General features: G+C 38.0%; 1 protein-coding gene across 3 annotated transcripts in view; it reads right to left on the minus strand.

The window, feature by feature from the left end:
* The window catches only part of GRIA3 (glutamate ionotropic receptor AMPA type subunit 3), a 391,825-nt gene that overhangs the window by 131,060 nt on the left and 243,817 nt on the right, over positions 1-16,948 (minus strand). For all 3 annotated transcript variants that reach the window (XR_006787340.1, XM_045852236.1, XM_045852237.1), the window contains exon 6: positions 634-795. Coding sequence is in view for 2 of the 3 variants with exons in the window: in XM_045852236.1 (XP_045708192.1) it covers positions 634-795 (162 nt within the window). In the remaining variant the exon portion in view is untranslated. The remainder of the gene's footprint in view (positions 1-633; positions 796-16,948) is intronic.

Raw genomic sequence — 16,948 nt, forward strand, 5'->3', positions numbered from 1 at the left:
TAACTTTTAAATAATAGGATTTCTAGCCATAGAGGAACACACATGAAAAATGTGGACTGTAAGCATGACCTTCTACTTTTGATATTCTTATCTTGATTTCATGAAAATGAGCAACTTAGATAATTAATTTTTTTAAGATACTTTTTTGCAGGCAGGAAAACATTTCTGTTCAATACATGTATAGGCAACACACTCTGTATTAGAGCCTAATTCACATGGGTTTGCTAAAATTCACAAAATATATTAATACAAAACAATCACATAAATAATGTATAACTTAATTTTCTGTTTCAGACTATCAATCTCCCTTAGCTATTCCCAGTGTCCCCACCTGTTGTTTGACTCAGATTCTTATAATATTGTAAATTGTTATGAACATATTACAAATGAAATTCATTACAAAATTAAGTTAACATTTCCCAACACCAAGTTTTAAAAAGAGCTCCTCAGTAGCTCTTTTTATTTGGAGTTTAGTTTTCAATGCAGCAGCATGACTTGCAGTTGTCTGTTAGCATCCTTAAAACACTTTTGAAGGAAGACCATTTGATCAAAGGATGGCCTTAAATGTATAAAGTTCATACTGAGATGCTTTCAAAAGCTGGCCTAAGGTGTCTACATGCCATGGAACATTACCTTTAGTGGTGCATTCTTGGCTTCAGGGAATTCCCTTTCATCCAGTCTCACCCAGCGCTGTATAAACTGCTGAACCATGGGGTTTTCATTGTTGACAATCTGGAATCCTGTAATGTTGGCTCCCCCATGCATGACTCTTTCCAGCAAAATATCAGTAAAACCCTAGAAACAGATAGAAAGAGATTATGATTGTAGGAGGTCATGAGGTTTTACTTATAGTATCTGTTGATTAGAGTGCAAAGGGAGAAATGAAAGTTCTCTCTTTAGGATCACTCTTTAACAATGAAGAAAACCTGGACACCGTGTTATATGTCAATTATACCTCAATAAAAACAATGACAAAAACAGATAGGAAACCTTGGATATGAACTAATTCTTACAGCACCATGTATCTGAAATTATAAACAGGATGGAGAAAATATGCATTCTTCCATTTTATTGCCTGTGTCTTTACTTAGTGTGGCTGTGTCAAGAACAAACATAAGTACCAACTTCAAGGAAATGTTTTGATTTTCTTCATCTACCTGTATGTTTAGTGTTTCTTCATTGAGTACAAATACAATGCTTCATGTAACTGGACAATGTTAAAAAAGCTTGACCTTAACTAGAGAAATAAACTTTTCTGCAGCCTAACATGCCAAACACAGCAGATTTCTTCAGTTCTAATGATGAGAACTTTCAACATTTGTGACTGATAGAAATCCCAAAGAGAAAACCTGATAGTTTGGTTGTATATGATGTACAAACCTTGGAGCATGTCTCACATTTGTCCATAAACATGTCTTGAGATATACTTCATAGCATCCACCATGTTTTTCTTCTTTTGCTGTGGTTACAGTCTGGTGTCTTTGCAAACTCAGCATCCTGATCGAATCGCTTCAAGTTCACACCAAGTCATCTCCACCTGGGCACCACCAGTTCCACTGGACATTGCTATCTTCTTGGACACCTCTCCCAGTAATTGCACTACTTTTGCTGAATACCCATCTCTTGCTAGTTGCTGCTGATGCAGCATACTCAATGAGCTGAAGCCAGTATATTCATAAAGAAATGAAGGTAATTCTTTCTCTTTTCTTCAGATTCTCCTCCCTAACATTTTAGTATAGGATTTTCAAATATACAGAAAATTTGAAAGAATTGTACAGTGAATACCCATGTAGTTACTTGTATTTTACAATTAGTATTCTTCTATATATCTATCAACCCATTTAATTTCTTGAATGCATTTCAAAGTAACTTGCAGACATTAGTTTACTTCACACCAAAAGACTTCATGCAGGACATTAACTAGAATTCAATGTTTGTTTTCAGTTTTCTCTCTCCCTCCTTCCTTCCCTTCTTTTCTTTCTTTCTTTTCTTTTCAGGTGAAATTTACATTCAACAAAATACACAAATATTTTTTTCTTTTTCCTTTTCTTTATTTTCAGTTACAGTTGATATACAATATTATATTAGTATCAGGTGTACAACATAGTGATTCAACATTTACATAACTTACAAAGTGTTTCCCTGATAAGTCTAGTACACACCTAGCACCACACAGTGTTATTATAATATTATTGACTGTATTCTCTATGCTGTACTTTACATCTCCATAACTATTTTGTAGCTGCTAATTTGTACTATTTAATCCCTTTCCCTTTTTTACGCACCCCTTAAACCCCCATCCTCATCTGACAACAACCAACTTGTTTTCTGTATCTATGACTTTATTTTGTTTTCTTTGTTTATTTTGTTTTTTAAATTCCACATGTAAGTGAAATCATATCATATTTGTCTTTCTCTGTATGACTTATTTCACTTAGCATAATGTCCTATAGGCCCATCCATGTTGTCGCAAATGGCAAGATTTCACTATTGTTATGGCTCAGTAGTATTCCATTGTGTGTGTGTGTGTGTGTGTATAATCTCACAACTTCTTTATCCATTTGTCTATTGATAGACACTAAGGTTGCTTTCAGACTTTGGCTATTGTAAATAATGCTGCAATGAACATAGGGGTGCATACATTCTTTCAAATTAGTGTTTCAAGTTTCTTTGGATAAATTCCCAGAAGTGGAATCACTGGGTCATAAGGCAATTCCATTTTTAATTTTTTGAGGTAACTCCATACTGCTGTCCATAGTGGCTACATCAATCTGCACTTACACCAACAGTGCACTAGGGTTCCTTATTTCTCACATCCTCATCAAAATTTACTGTTTATTTATTTATTAATGATAGCCATTCTGACTGGTATGAGGTGATATCTCATTGTGGGAAATGCAAACCGCAATGAGATATCACTTCCCCATTGTAAATGTACTACTCAATAAATTTTGATAAATGCATACAACTATTACTCAAAAATTCCAATTCTCTGAAGTTTTTCTTTTTTTCCTTATAAGTTTTCATTGAAGTGTAATAATCATACAGAAAAGCATATGGGGAATCAAAGCAGCTCTACGTAATACACAGAAACATAAGGGGGCTGCCAAATACAGGAGACAAAAAATATGGCTCAAATGAAAGAACAGATCAAAACTCCAGAAAAAGAACTGAGCAACACAGAGATAGCCAACCTATCAGATGCAGAGTTCAAAACACTGGTGATCAAGATGCTCAGAAAAATGATGGAGTTCAGCCACAAAATAAAGGAAGAAATGAAGGCTATACAAAAAAGAAAAATATACAGGGAACCAACAGTGAAGGAAAGGAAGCTAGGATTCAAATCAATGATTTGGAATAAAATGAAGAAATAAAAAATCACTTGGAAAACAAAGAAGAAACAAGAATTTTTAAAAAATGAGCCCTGGCTGGTGTAGCTTAGTGGATTGAGCGCAGGCTGCGAACCAAAGTGTCACAGGTTTGATTTCCAGTCAGGGCACATGCCTGGGTTGCAAGCCATGATGCCCAGCAACCGCACATTGATGTTTCTCTCTCTCTCTCTATCTTCCTCCTTTCCCTCTCTAAAAATAAATAAATAAAATCTTTTAAAAAAAGGAAAAAAAAAGAATAGCTAGATTATTAAAAAAAAGAATTTTTTAAAAATGAGGAGAGGCTTAGGAATCTCTGGGACAAGTTTAAATGTACCAACATCTGAATTATAGGGATGCCAGAAGGAGAAAAGGAAGAACAAGAAATTGAAAAGTTATTTGAAAAAATAATGAAAGAAAGTATCCCCAATTTGGTGAACATAATAGACATGCAAGTCCAGGAGGCTCAGACAATCTCAAACAAGTTGAACCCAAAAAGGGACACACCAAGACACATCGTAATTAAAATGCCAAAGGTTAAAGACAAAGAGAGAATCTTAAAGGCAGCAAAGGAAAAGAAGACACTCATTTATGAAGGAGTTCCATAAAACTATCAGCTTATTTCTCAAAAGAAACATTACAGCAAGAAGGGGCTGGAAAGAAGTATTCAATGTAATAAAAGGCAAGGTCCTACATCCAAGATGACTCTATTCAACAAAGCTATCATTTAGAATGGAAGGGCAGATAAAGTGCTTCCCAGATAAGGTAAAGTTAAAGGAGTTCATCACCACCAAGCCATTATTACAGGAAATGTTAAAAGGGACTTATTTAAGAAAAAGAACATGATCAAAACTATCAACAGTAAAATGACTACAAGCTCACATCTATCAACAACTGAACTGAAAAAAAAACCAAAAAGAAACTAAGCAAACAACTAGAATAGGAACAGAATAATAGAAATAGAGATCACATGGAGGATTATCAGCAATGAGGGGGAAGGGAAAGAATGGGGGGAAAAGGTACAAGGAATAAGAAGCATAATTGTTAGGTACAAAATAGACAGGGGGAGGTTAAGAATAGCATAGGAAATGGAAAAGCCGAAAAACTTATATATATGACTCATGGACATGAACTAAGGTAGGGGAATGATGGTGGGAGGGTGGTACAGGGTGGAAAGGGGCAAAGGGGAGAAAATGGGACAACTGTAATATCATAATCAATAAAATATACTTAATTAAAAATGGAAAGTATATCCATCTTTAAGTATATAACCTGATGAATTTTCACAAACTGAACACATGGTGTATACTTCTCTAGTCATCACTCCTACCCCAGCTTTTAGTTTTACATTTCTTTAACATGGACAACCAAATTAGCCTTAGAAAACTTTGCTAGTAAATCAACTTTTTCAATTATTACTCACAGCCCCCTTCTTCCTTTTATAAGTGGGATATGGGTCAATGGAGACTGGACAAAGAGCCAAATAGTTTACATCACTGAGAATCATTACTCCTTTCAGATAACCACAAAATATTTATTTATAATATTTAAATCCTCACTACCCAAGGATATGCTTTTGTAAATTGATGAGAGAGAGAGGGTGCGGAGGGAGACATCGATGTGAAAGAGAAACATTGATCGATTGCCTCCCATAAATGCCCTGACCTGGGATTGACCCTAAAACCTAGGTATGTGCCCTGACAGGGAATCAAACCTATAACCTTATGGTGTACAGATGATGTTCCAACTAACTGAGCTATCTGGTCAGGGCATAAAGTATTTTTTAGCATTGACATTAACTTGTTAGGATGAGTGTTCACCCAAAGGCTTCTTTCATGAAAGAAGCTAAGACTTGGTGTTTTCTCCCATTTCCTCTATCTGCACTGTAATCAGTAGAGAGGCTCCCTTGTATATAAAACCTAGCTGAGGCTCCATTGGGGGCTTAAGCCTAACTATTACGCAACTCTCCACTCCCATCCTCTAAACATATATACAAATAAAGAGCCGAGGACAAAACTTTTTTTCATATTTCTGTTTTTTTATTGTTGTTCAAATACAGTTGTCTCCATTTTCCCCCCACCACTGCCCCTGATCCCAGCCATACCCACCTCCGACTCTTATTCCTACCAGATTTTGGCTTTGTCCATGTGTCCTTTATACATGTTCCTTGATGAGTCTTCCTCTTCTTTCCCCCATTATCTGCCTCCCCACTCCCCTCTGGTTACTGTCAGTTTGTTCTTTCTTTCCATGTTTCTGATTATATTTTGCTTGCTTGTTTTGTTGATTAGGTTCCACTTACAGGTGAGATAATATGGTATTTGTCTTTCACCACCTGGCTTATTTCACTTAGCATAATGCTCTCCAGTTCCATCCATGCTGTTGCAAAGGGTGGGAGCTCCTTCTTTCTTTCTGTTGCATAGTATTCCATTGTGTAAATGTACCATAGTTTTTTGATCTACTCATTTATTGATGGGCACTTAGGTTGCTTCCAGCACTTGGCTATTGTAAATAATGCTGCTATGAACATTGGGGCACATAGGTTCTTTTGGATTGGTGTTTCAGGGTTCTTAGGGTATAATTCCAGCAGTGGAATTGCTGGGTCAAAAGGCAGTTCCATTTTTAGTTTTCTGAGAAAATTCCATACTGTTTTCCACAGTGGCTGCACCAGTCTGCATTCCCACCAACAGTGCATTAGGGTTCCCTTTGCTCACAACCTCACCAGCACTTGCCGTTTGTTGATTTGTTTATGATGGTCATTCTGACTGGTGTGCAGTGGTATTTCATTATGGTTTTAATTTGCATCTCCCTGATGGCTAGTGATGCTGCCAAGGACAAAATTAACAAGTGGCTTTAATTTATTTACTGTGTTGAACCATATTTGTCAATTAACAAGTATTATATAAGAACATTGACCAACTTCCCACCTGCCTGCTGGTAGAGGTAAAGAGAGGGCTCTCTGGTGCTCTCCCATGTCTTAAAAGCCTGGGTGGTTTGGAAAAGTGGAGCTCCCTTCCTTGAAAGAAAGGGGTTAAGAATTCTTTTGCTACCATCCTGGTCTCTAAGATCAATGGCCACAGCATGTACTAGGAAGCAATATCTCTTGTGCCACTCACACCTTGATAAGCATCACACTCTTGTTTATCTAATACTCAGAGCATGTTAAAATGGCAATGGTGAATTAAAAAAATGGTAGGAGAGAGAAAATATCCCAGAAATCTCACATCTGCCTTTCTTTAAAAGTATATTTTCTTGATTATGCTATTGTAGTTGTCCCAATTTTCTCCCCTTTATACCCCTCCTCCCTGCACCCCACCACCTTCCAGCATCATCCCCCTTAGTTCATGTCCATGAGTTGTACATATAAGTTCTTCAGCTTCTCCATTTCCTGTACTATTCTTAACCTCCCCCTGTCTATTTTGTGCTTACCAGTTATGCTTCTTAGTCCCTGTACTATTTTCCCCGTTTTGCCCATCTCTTCCCCACTGATAACCCCCCATGTAATTTCCATTGCTGTGGTTCTGTTCCTGTTCTAGTTGTTTGCTTAGTTTTTGTTTTTCAGGTTCAGTTGTTGATACTTGTGAGTTTGTTGTCATTTTACTGTTCATAGTTTTTGATATTTTTCTAAGATAAGTCCCTTTAATATTTCATACAATAATGGCTTGGTGGTGATGAACTCCTTTAACTTTACATAGTCTGGGAAGCACTTTATCTGCCCTTCCACTCTAAATGATAGCTTTGCTGGATAGAGTAATTGTGGATGTAGGTTCTTACCTTTCATGACTTCAAATACTTCTTTCCAGCCCCTTCTCTCCTATAAGGTTTCTTTTGCAAAATCAGCTGATAGTCTTATGGGAATTCCTTTGTAGGTACTGTCTCCTTTTGTCTTGCTGCTTTTAAGATTCTCTCCTTATCTTTAATCTTGGGTAACTTAATTATTTTGTGTCTTTGTGTGTTTCTCCTTGAATCCAACTTCTTTGGGACTCTCTGAGCATCCTGGAATTGCATGTCTACTTTCTTCACCTGTATGGGGAACTTTTCCTTCAATATTTGTTCAAATAAGCTTTCAATTTCTTGTTCTTATTCTCCTTCTGGCAGCCATAGGATTCAGATGTTGGAAAGTTTGAAGTTGTCTCAGCAGTTCCTCAGCCTCTCTTCATTTTTTGAATTCTTGTTTCTTCATTCTATTCCAGTTGGATGTTTATTTATTCCTTTTGCTCAAAATCATTGATTTGAGCCCCAATATTCTTATTTTAACTGTTGTTTTTTCTGTATATTTTCCTAAGTTTCACTTTGTATAGCCTTCACTTCTTCCTTCATTTTGCAACCAAACTCAATCACTTCTGTGAGTATCCTGATTACCAATGTTTTGAAGTCTGCATCTGACAGGTTGTCTATCTCCTTTTTGCTTAGTATGAATAATTGAGAGTTGGAAATAAGCATATTCAAGACTTACTTTCAGAGTATTTATTTTAAAGATATTATGTGGAGACCAACTTCATATACAAACTATTATTAGGGTGCGCTTTGTACAGAGAGGAAAGCAGAGAAGATATGTTGAATGACTTTCATTGAGTTGATGGTAGATTATGGGTGAGAAATGGGAAAGGTGGTTTGCCCATAGGGGAGATAAAAACAGTAGAATGATATTTGGAAGGCTTCCAAGGACAAGTATCTATTTCACAATTTGTATGAAGGCTGGCTTTGCTTTTAGTGCCATTTGAATTGTTCATTTGGGTGATACTTTGATAGGGAAATGCATGGTAATTGTGGTGACTCAAGTTATCAGGTTGCTAATGAGAGACACAGATCTTTTTCTAGAAGCAGGTCCTTCCTCCTGGGAAGATGTAATATGTAGGGTTGAAGATTGCACCATATAAATTAGTACTTGATTACAAGCTGCTTGTACTGTTCATTCACTGTTTTATTCTCTAATCTAATCAGCAAATATACTTTGAACCCTCTTAAGTGCTATCTGTTGGTTCAATGGTGAACCATATCAAACTTGGTCCCTGAACTCATGGCACTTTAGTTCAGTGAGAGTTATTTGTATGAATATATAAATAATTACAAATGGATATAAGTGCTATTAGTAGGAAAAGTAGCTACTGATCTCTTTTTTATTAACAATATAATGAGGTATAACTTAATACCATAAGATCCATCTATTAAACACTGATTTAAATTAAAAAATCAGATCATGTGCCTTCTCTGGATCAAATTCTTTAATGACTTTCTGTTGCTGTTGAACAAAGCTAAAATCCCTTTAGCAGGGCTACTACACCATTATATAATCTGAATCTTGTCACTCACTCTATTCTAGCCAAAACTGCCTTCTGACAGTTCAGAGAAGTTATCAAGCTTTTCTTTTGCCTTGGTTATAATGTTCCCTATGCATTGCATGAACTTTCCCTGATTCTTCACATAACTGGATCTTTCTCACCATTCAGATCATTGTTTCAAAGTCACCTTTTCTAAAAGGCCTTCTCTGGCCAAGATATCTAGAGTACTGTATCTCCCAAATGCTATTTCTCTTTATTCCCAGTCACAGCAGCTGTTATATCACCATGCTAACTATCATAATCTGTCGAAGTTTGTTTTGTCCAATACAATTATAAGATTATTAAGAACATCTTCTGTTTTTGTTGCAGTGGAGTGGATAAGATATTGGGCATATAAGTGGTATAGAGACAATATAACTTACTAGGAAGACTTTCCAAGTAGTATTACCCAAAGCGTGTGTGGAGGATCAAAGATGGCAGAGGATTATGTAGAAGTTACACTAACCTCCTCCAAGGACCAAACTGGAATTACAACTAAATTGTAGAGAAATCATCTGGAGTAACTAACTGAAAACTAACTAGCTAGAAAAGAGCCTTATAACCACAGACAGATGGAAGAAGCCACTTCACCACAACATGACTGGTAGGCAGTGTGTATGAGATTCAAGAAGGTGGGCTGGACTACCATGGGTGGCAGCTGAAGTGCTGTAGAAATACTTCAGCAGCTGGGGGATTCCCCCTGGGAATTATGGGATCTGAACCCCAAGCTGGGCTCCCCAGCCTATGTCACCAGAGCCAGAAAGGAACCCAGGTAATACCTAGCTATAAAAAGTGGCAGGGCTTCTGTCAGGGAGAGATGGCTAGAGACACAGAGAACCTCTTAAAGGCTCCATGCACAAAATTTCATATGCAGCCACTTACCCTGTGTGCCAGCAAAGGAAGGCAGAGTGGATTAGAGATGCTTGAGGAGAGCCTGGGGTTTGTGGCTCTGGGGAGAGAACTGAGGGGACAGTTGCCATGATTTCTATGCTGAGTCACTCCCCATACTGTAGGAGCCATCCTTCTCAGGCAGAGTACTCCTCTCCAAATGGCATCAGTAAGAAGGGAAGCAATAGCCCTGCCCACAGGACTTAACTGCCCCATCCTGTGGAGCTTAAGCCTGGCAGCTGATTTCAGGCTTGAGGCTATAATCACTAATCAGCTTAACAACTGATGTGGATCTCTGGGAACTCTGTGAGACTTCAGTTCACCCTCCCCATGGCCTGGTGCTGATAAAGGCTGGTCCTGGTGTGCAGTCTGATTTTTTTTTTTTTTTTGCACACAAACAGGACTATCAGAGGGAGCCACACCCCATGGATCACTGATAGTTCCAAACAAGTTGACCAAGGCCACTCACAAACATCATCTAACAAAGGCCTATATTAGACTCTTTGCAAACCTACATAATATATAGAAACAAATACAAAGAAGCAGCCAAAATGGGAAAACAAAGAAACCCCAAATGAAAGAACAAGAGAATACTCTAGAAGAAGAGCTGGGTGAAATGGAGGCAATCAATTTTTCAGATAGAGAGTTTAGAGTGATGCTCATAAGGATACTCAACAGCATGAAGAAAGACATAGAAACCATAAAAAAAGACCAGTCAGAAATAAAGAATGCAATATCTGAAATAAATAATACACTGAAAGGAATAAACAGTAGGTTAGATGAGGCAGAGTATCACATCAGTGATTTGGAAGACAAGATATGAAAAAACACCCAGGTAGATCAGAAAAAGAAAAGAAAATTCTAAAAAAATGAGGAAAGCTTAAGAAACATTTTGGACAACAGGAATTGTAACAACATTCACATTATGGGAATACCAGAAGAAGAAACAAGCAAAGGATCAAGAAACTGTATGAAGAAAGAATGACCAAAAACTTCCCTAATTTTATGAAGGAAAACATCACCTAAGTCCAGAAAGCTCAGAGAGTCCTAAACAAGTGGGGCCCAAAGAGGTGTACACTAAGACACATCATAATTAAAATGACAAAGCTTAAAGACAAGGAGAGAATCCTAAAAGCTTCAAGGGAAATGCAGGTAGTTACATACAAAGGAGTACCAATTAGACTCATGTGATCTCAACAGAAACATTTCAGGACAGAAGGGAGTGGCATGAAATATTCAAGGTGACGAAAAGCAAGGACCTACAACCAAGGCTACTTTACTTAACAGGCTATCATTTAAAATTAAAGGAGAAATAAGGAGCATCCTAGACAAGAAAAAGCCAAAGGAGTTTGTTAACACCAAATCATTATGGCAACAAATGTTAAAAGGCTTGCTTGTAGAAGAAGAAAAAGAGGGAAAAAAACAGAAAAAAATATTCTAATAATAAAGTGGTGCTAAAATCATATCTATCAATAATCACCTTAAATGTAAATGGCTTAAATGCTCCAACCAAAAGATATAGGGTAGCTGAATGGATAAGAAACTAAGACCTATATATACATGCTGATTCCAAGAGACCCATCTTAGATCAAAAGATACACACAGACTAAAAGTAAAGGTATAGAAAAAGATATTTCATGCAAATGGAAGGGAAAAATGCTGGGGAAGCAGTACTTATATCCAACAAAACAGACTTTAAAAATCAAGGCTATAGTAAGAGACAAAGAAGGACACTACATAATGATAACGGGAACAATCCAACAAAAGGATATAACTCTAGTAAACATTTACACACCCAACATAAGAGCACCTAACTATGTGAAGCAAATCTTGATGGACATAAAGGGAGAGATTGACAGAAATGCAGTCATAGTTGGGGATTTTAACACCCCATTGACTTAAATAGATAAATCTTCCAGACAGAAAATCAACAAGGAGACAGCGGCCTTAAATACACACTAGATCAAATGGGCTTAATTGATATTTTCAGAGCATTTCATCCCAAAGCAGCAGACTATACATATTTTTCAAGAGCACATGGAATGATTTTTAGGATAGACCACATGTTAGGACACAAACAAGTCTCAATAAATTTAAGCAGATTGAAATCATATCAAGCATATTCTCTTACCACAATGCTATGAAACTGGAAATCAATCACAAGAAGAACACTGAAAAACATGCAAATGACATGGAAGCTGGACAACATTTTGTTAAACAATGAATGGGTCAAAAATGAAATGAAGGAAGAAGCCAAAGATATCTTGAAACAAATGGAAATGAGGACAGAAGAACCTAAAATCTGTGGAACACTGGGATAGCAATCCTAAGAGGTAAATGCAAAGCATTACAGGCCTATTGCAAAACAAACAAGAAAAAGCTCAAATAAACAATCTAAGTTTACACTTAAAGGAACTTGAAAAAGGACAAAGGGAGTAGAAAGAAGGAAATGATGAAGATAAGAGCAGAAATAAATGAAATAGTGAGGAAGATGGCAGCTTTACTCTAGGCAGCGTGTTTCTCGGCTTCTGTGAAGAGGAGGGAAACTCGTGGTTCGGTGGAGAAACAGAGCAAGCGGAGTAGGTTACCGAATCACTTTTGAAAGCAGGACATCAAAAATTATTGCAATCATTGAAAAACCAGACAGTAAGGAGACTGCTTCAGGACAAAAGGGACCCAGGGATCAGCGCGGGGACTAGGGGTGTGCAGTCCCCAAGCCTGGTACTCCTGGGTCTGCCTCAGGGCTCCCAGGAGAGGGGAGTTGCTGCTCCCTCCCCAGAATATGGGGGTTGAGCAACTCCAGGGGAGAACTTGTTGCTTGAAGGCACAGATTGGCCAGTTGGACTGGGAAAAAATCGCCCAGGGACTATGAACACCCACCCAGAGACCTGGGAGAAGTGAGGGCCTCCAGCCAGCACGACCAGGGGCAGCCTGGAAGAGCGCCCACACCCCTAGCCCGGTGGGAGTGTGGATCGGTGGAAAACCCAGAGCTGGGAAGGACTCAGGCATCCTCAGGTCTCAGGAGCCTGCAGTTCTGATATGTGGAAGCGCTCGCCCCATCGGGAATCCTGACTTGCGCTCTGTGAACCTGGAAGGGTCCTGGCGCTTAGGGAGTTACTAGAGCCCGAATCTCAAAAGTTTGGTTGAGGGGCGTGCCCTTTTACGACTCCCAGGGAGGGGGCAGTGAATCCCAAAACATTGCGGGTGCCTCCTGAGATCATAGAGCTGGAACCCTGCAGGGACCCCGGAGTCCGGAAGAACGTAGCAGTGAGCTCCGGAGAGCTAGTGTGCTTGTGAGTGCCCAGGGTTCCTGAGAGACTTGCTGAGATCTGGCTGGGAAGAGAGAGAAGCATTTCAAAGGTCCCTCAGCCAGCTGAAGCCAGCAAGATCAGAAAAACTGGTCTGGCCAGTTAGAAACCAACAAGAGGTTTCTTTTATTTTATTTTGTTTGGTTTTGTTTAGTTTTGTTTTTGTGGCTGTTGTTGGTAGATTGATTTTATCTTGTGTTTTAAGTGACATTTTATTTTTCAATTCTTACTATTTTTATATCTCGCAATCCCTTATGTTTCTCTTCCATTCATCCTAATAATATTCTTTCCACTCCAAATTTATCTCTCCTGCACTCCATCTTCTGCTTTTCTTTCCTTTTTTAATCTTGCAAGTTATTGTAAATTTGTATTATCTTTTTCTCACCTTTCCAACATTTTTTATTTTAATAATATTTTGGTATTCTTTTTCTTTCTGTATAATCTTCTTTGCTTGGCTGGTTATACTGTCATTTGATAGGCTCCCCCTGGTATCTCAGTCACAGTGTGTTGATAATTTACTATCCTTCATCTGTGTTCCATTAATACACCTCTCAAGGTTCTACACTCTTTATTCTTGTTATCTAGATCTCATCGATTCTGCCACAAGACTGTCACTTTACTATTACTGTTAATAAGACCTAGTCCATACTATTATAAATACTACTCAATACCCCTACCTGATCTCAGCCGAATTTGCAATTTCCTGAACTATACTATTGTGGGGGTTGTCTCTATTCTTTAACACACTACTCCTATTTACTAATCTTTAATCCAACCCTACCTTAGAATCTGACCTTCCACAGCCTCACAGCTTTCTAGATCAAACTATCAATCCTCTCATCCCGAATAAGAGTCTTACCCTCTTTCCATCCTTTCTAAAACGTGGATAATGGGGTGGAGGATCACGGTTAACACTATAAGGAGCCAAAGGATAACCCATCTCTTCTCTACTGGCTGCTAATGTAAATATCATAGTACACTGTCTTGCTGTCTTAAACCATTTCGCCTTACTCCTCCAGCTGATCACAAAAAACAGTAGGGGGAAGCTGTGAACACCAGGATACACGAAGGAGATTGCACCACTGAATCTCACAAGTACTCTACCACAGAAGTTCACACCATAATTACAGGGAACCAGGACAGGTCAATTTAAGAAACAGAGGCTAACAAGAAGAAACCCACAAACAATGACAAAACAAAGAAACAACCCCCAATTGAAGGGAAATGAGGAAGCCTTAGGAAAAATGCTAAATGAAATAGAGGCGACGCAACTATCAGGTATTGAGTTCAAAACAATGATTATCAGGAAGTTCAATGAACTCACAATGAGCTATCAGAAATTAGAGGGAAACTACATCAATTTCACTGCAAACTATATAAACATGAAAAAGGAAATAGAAACTCTCAACAAAGGTCAAGAGGAAATGAAGAATACAATTTCTGAACTGAAGAACACAGTAGAAGGAATGAAAAGCAGGATCAATGAAGCAGAAGATTGGATTAGCGAGCTAGAGGACAAAGTAGAAAACAACATCCAGAAAGAGCAAGAAAAGGAAAAGAGGCTCAGAAAGAATGAAGAGGGATTAAGAGAAATGCAAGACAATATGAAATGTGATAATATGTGTATAATAGGGATACCAGAAGGAGAAGAACAAGAACAAGGGATCGGAAACCTAGTCGAAAAAGTAATGAAGGAGAACTTCCCTAATTTGATGAGAGAAAAAGTCACACAAATCCAGGAAACACAGAGAGTCCCAATCAAGAGGCACCCAAAGAGGCCCATCTCAAGACACATCAAAATTAAAATGGCAAAATTTCTAGACAAAGAGAGAATCTTAAAGGCAGCAAGGGAGAAACAGAAAGCAACATACAAAGGAGCCCCAATAAGGCTAACAGCTGACTTCTCAATGGAAATACTTCAAGCCAGGAGAGAATGGCAAGAAATACTCCAGGTAATGAGAACCAGAGGTCTGCAACCAAGGCTACTTTACCCAGCAAGCCTCTCAATCCAGATAGAAGGCCAAATAAGAAGCTTCCCAGACAAAAGAAGTCTAAAAGAATACACCTCCACCAAACCAGCTCTGCAAGAGATTCTAAAGGGACTGCTTTAAGGAAGGGAAGGAAAAGAGAGAGAGAGGAACACACGTACATAAAAGGCAATGAATGAGTACCTATCAGTAATAACCTTAAACGTAAATGGATTAAATGCTCCAATCAAAAGACATAGAATAGCTGAATGGATAAGAAAAAATGACCCATATATATGCTGCCTACAAGAGACCCACCTCAGGATAAAAGACCTACACAGGCTGAAAGTGAAGGGCTGGAAACAAATCTTCCAAGCAAATGGACAGGAAAAAAAATCCGAGGTAGCAATACTCATATCAGACAAAATAGACTTCCAAAAAAGGTCCATAAAGAGAGACCCAGAAGGTCACTTCATAATACTCAAGGGAAGAATCCATCAAGAAGACATAAATATTGCAAATATATATTCAACCAACATAGCAGCACCCAAATACATAAAGAAAATCTTAGAGCACTTTAAGAAAGATATGGACAGCAACACAATTATAGTGGGAGATTTTAACACCCCACTATCAAAAATGGACAGATCTTCCAAACAAAATATCAACAAAGATATTGTGGCATTGAACAATACCATTGATAAAATGGACTTTACTGACATATACAAAGCCCTCCATCCAAAAGAAGCTAAATATACATTCTTTTCAAATGTACATGGAACATTTTCAAAGATAGACCACATGATAGGACACAAAAGAAGCCTCAACAATTTCAAGACAACTGAAATCATACCAAGCATTTTCTCGGACCACAAGGGACTGAAACTAGAAACCAACCCCAAGGAAAAAAACCCAAACACTCAAAATCATGGAGATTAAATAGCATGCTATTAAACAATGAATGGGTCAAGAATGATATTAGGGAAGAAATCAAAAGGTTTCTGGAAACAAATGAAAATGAACTCACAGCAACCCAAAACTTATGGGACACAGCCAAGGCAGTCCTGAGGGGGAAGTTCATAGCGATACAGGCCCACCTAAAAAAGTTAGAAACATTCCAAACAAACAACCTAACCCTATGTCTACAAGAACTCGAGGAACAACAACAAAGACAGCCCAGAGCAAGCAGAAGGAAGGAAATAACCAAGATCAGAGCTGAATTAAATGACATAGAGACTAAAAGCACAATTCTAAGGATCAATGAATCCAAGAGCTGGTTCTTTGAAAACATAAACAAAATTGACAAGGCTTTAAGCAAGCTCATCAAGAAAAAAAGAGAGAAGACCCAAATACACACAATCAGAAATGAAAGAGGAGAGATTACAACAGATACCACAGAAATACAAAGGATTGTAAGAAATTACTATAAAGAGCTGTATGCCAAGAAATTTGAAAACCTAGGTGAAATGGACAAATTTCTAGAAAAATATAATCTTCCAAAACTCAATGAAAAAGAAGCAGAAAGCCTGAACAGTCCAATAACAAAAGAAATTGAAGCAGTAATCAAAAAACTCCCAACACACAAAAGCCCTGGACTAGATGGTTTCACAGGAGAATTCTACAAAGCATTTAAGGAAGAGCTAACCCCTATCCTTCACAGACTATTCCAAAACATCCAAAAAGATGGGAGTCTCCCAAACTCTTTTTATGAGGCCAACATCATCCTAATTCCAAAACCAGATAAAGACACAACAAAGAAAGAAAACTTCAGGCCACTATCACTGATGAACATTGACGCTAAAATCCTCAACAAAATACTGGCAAACCGCATCCAACAATACATTAAAAAGATCATACACCATGACCAAGTAGGATTCATTCCAGGAATGCAAGGATGGTACAATATTTGCAAATCAGTAAATATAATACATCACATAAAAATATAAAGGCAAAAACCACATGATCATATCAATAGATGCGGAAAAAGCATTTGATAAGGTACAGCACCCATTTATGATAAAACACTCAGCAAAGTGGGAATAGAGGGAGCATTCCTCAACATAATAAAGGCCATATATGAGAGATCTACAGTGAACATC

Source organism: Phyllostomus hastatus, unplaced genomic scaffold, assembly GCF_019186645.2.
Source record: "Phyllostomus hastatus isolate PE091 unplaced genomic scaffold, TTU_PhHast_1.1 phas_contig_90, whole genome shotgun sequence".
NCBI lineage: Eukaryota > Metazoa > Chordata > Mammalia > Chiroptera > Phyllostomidae > Phyllostomus > Phyllostomus hastatus.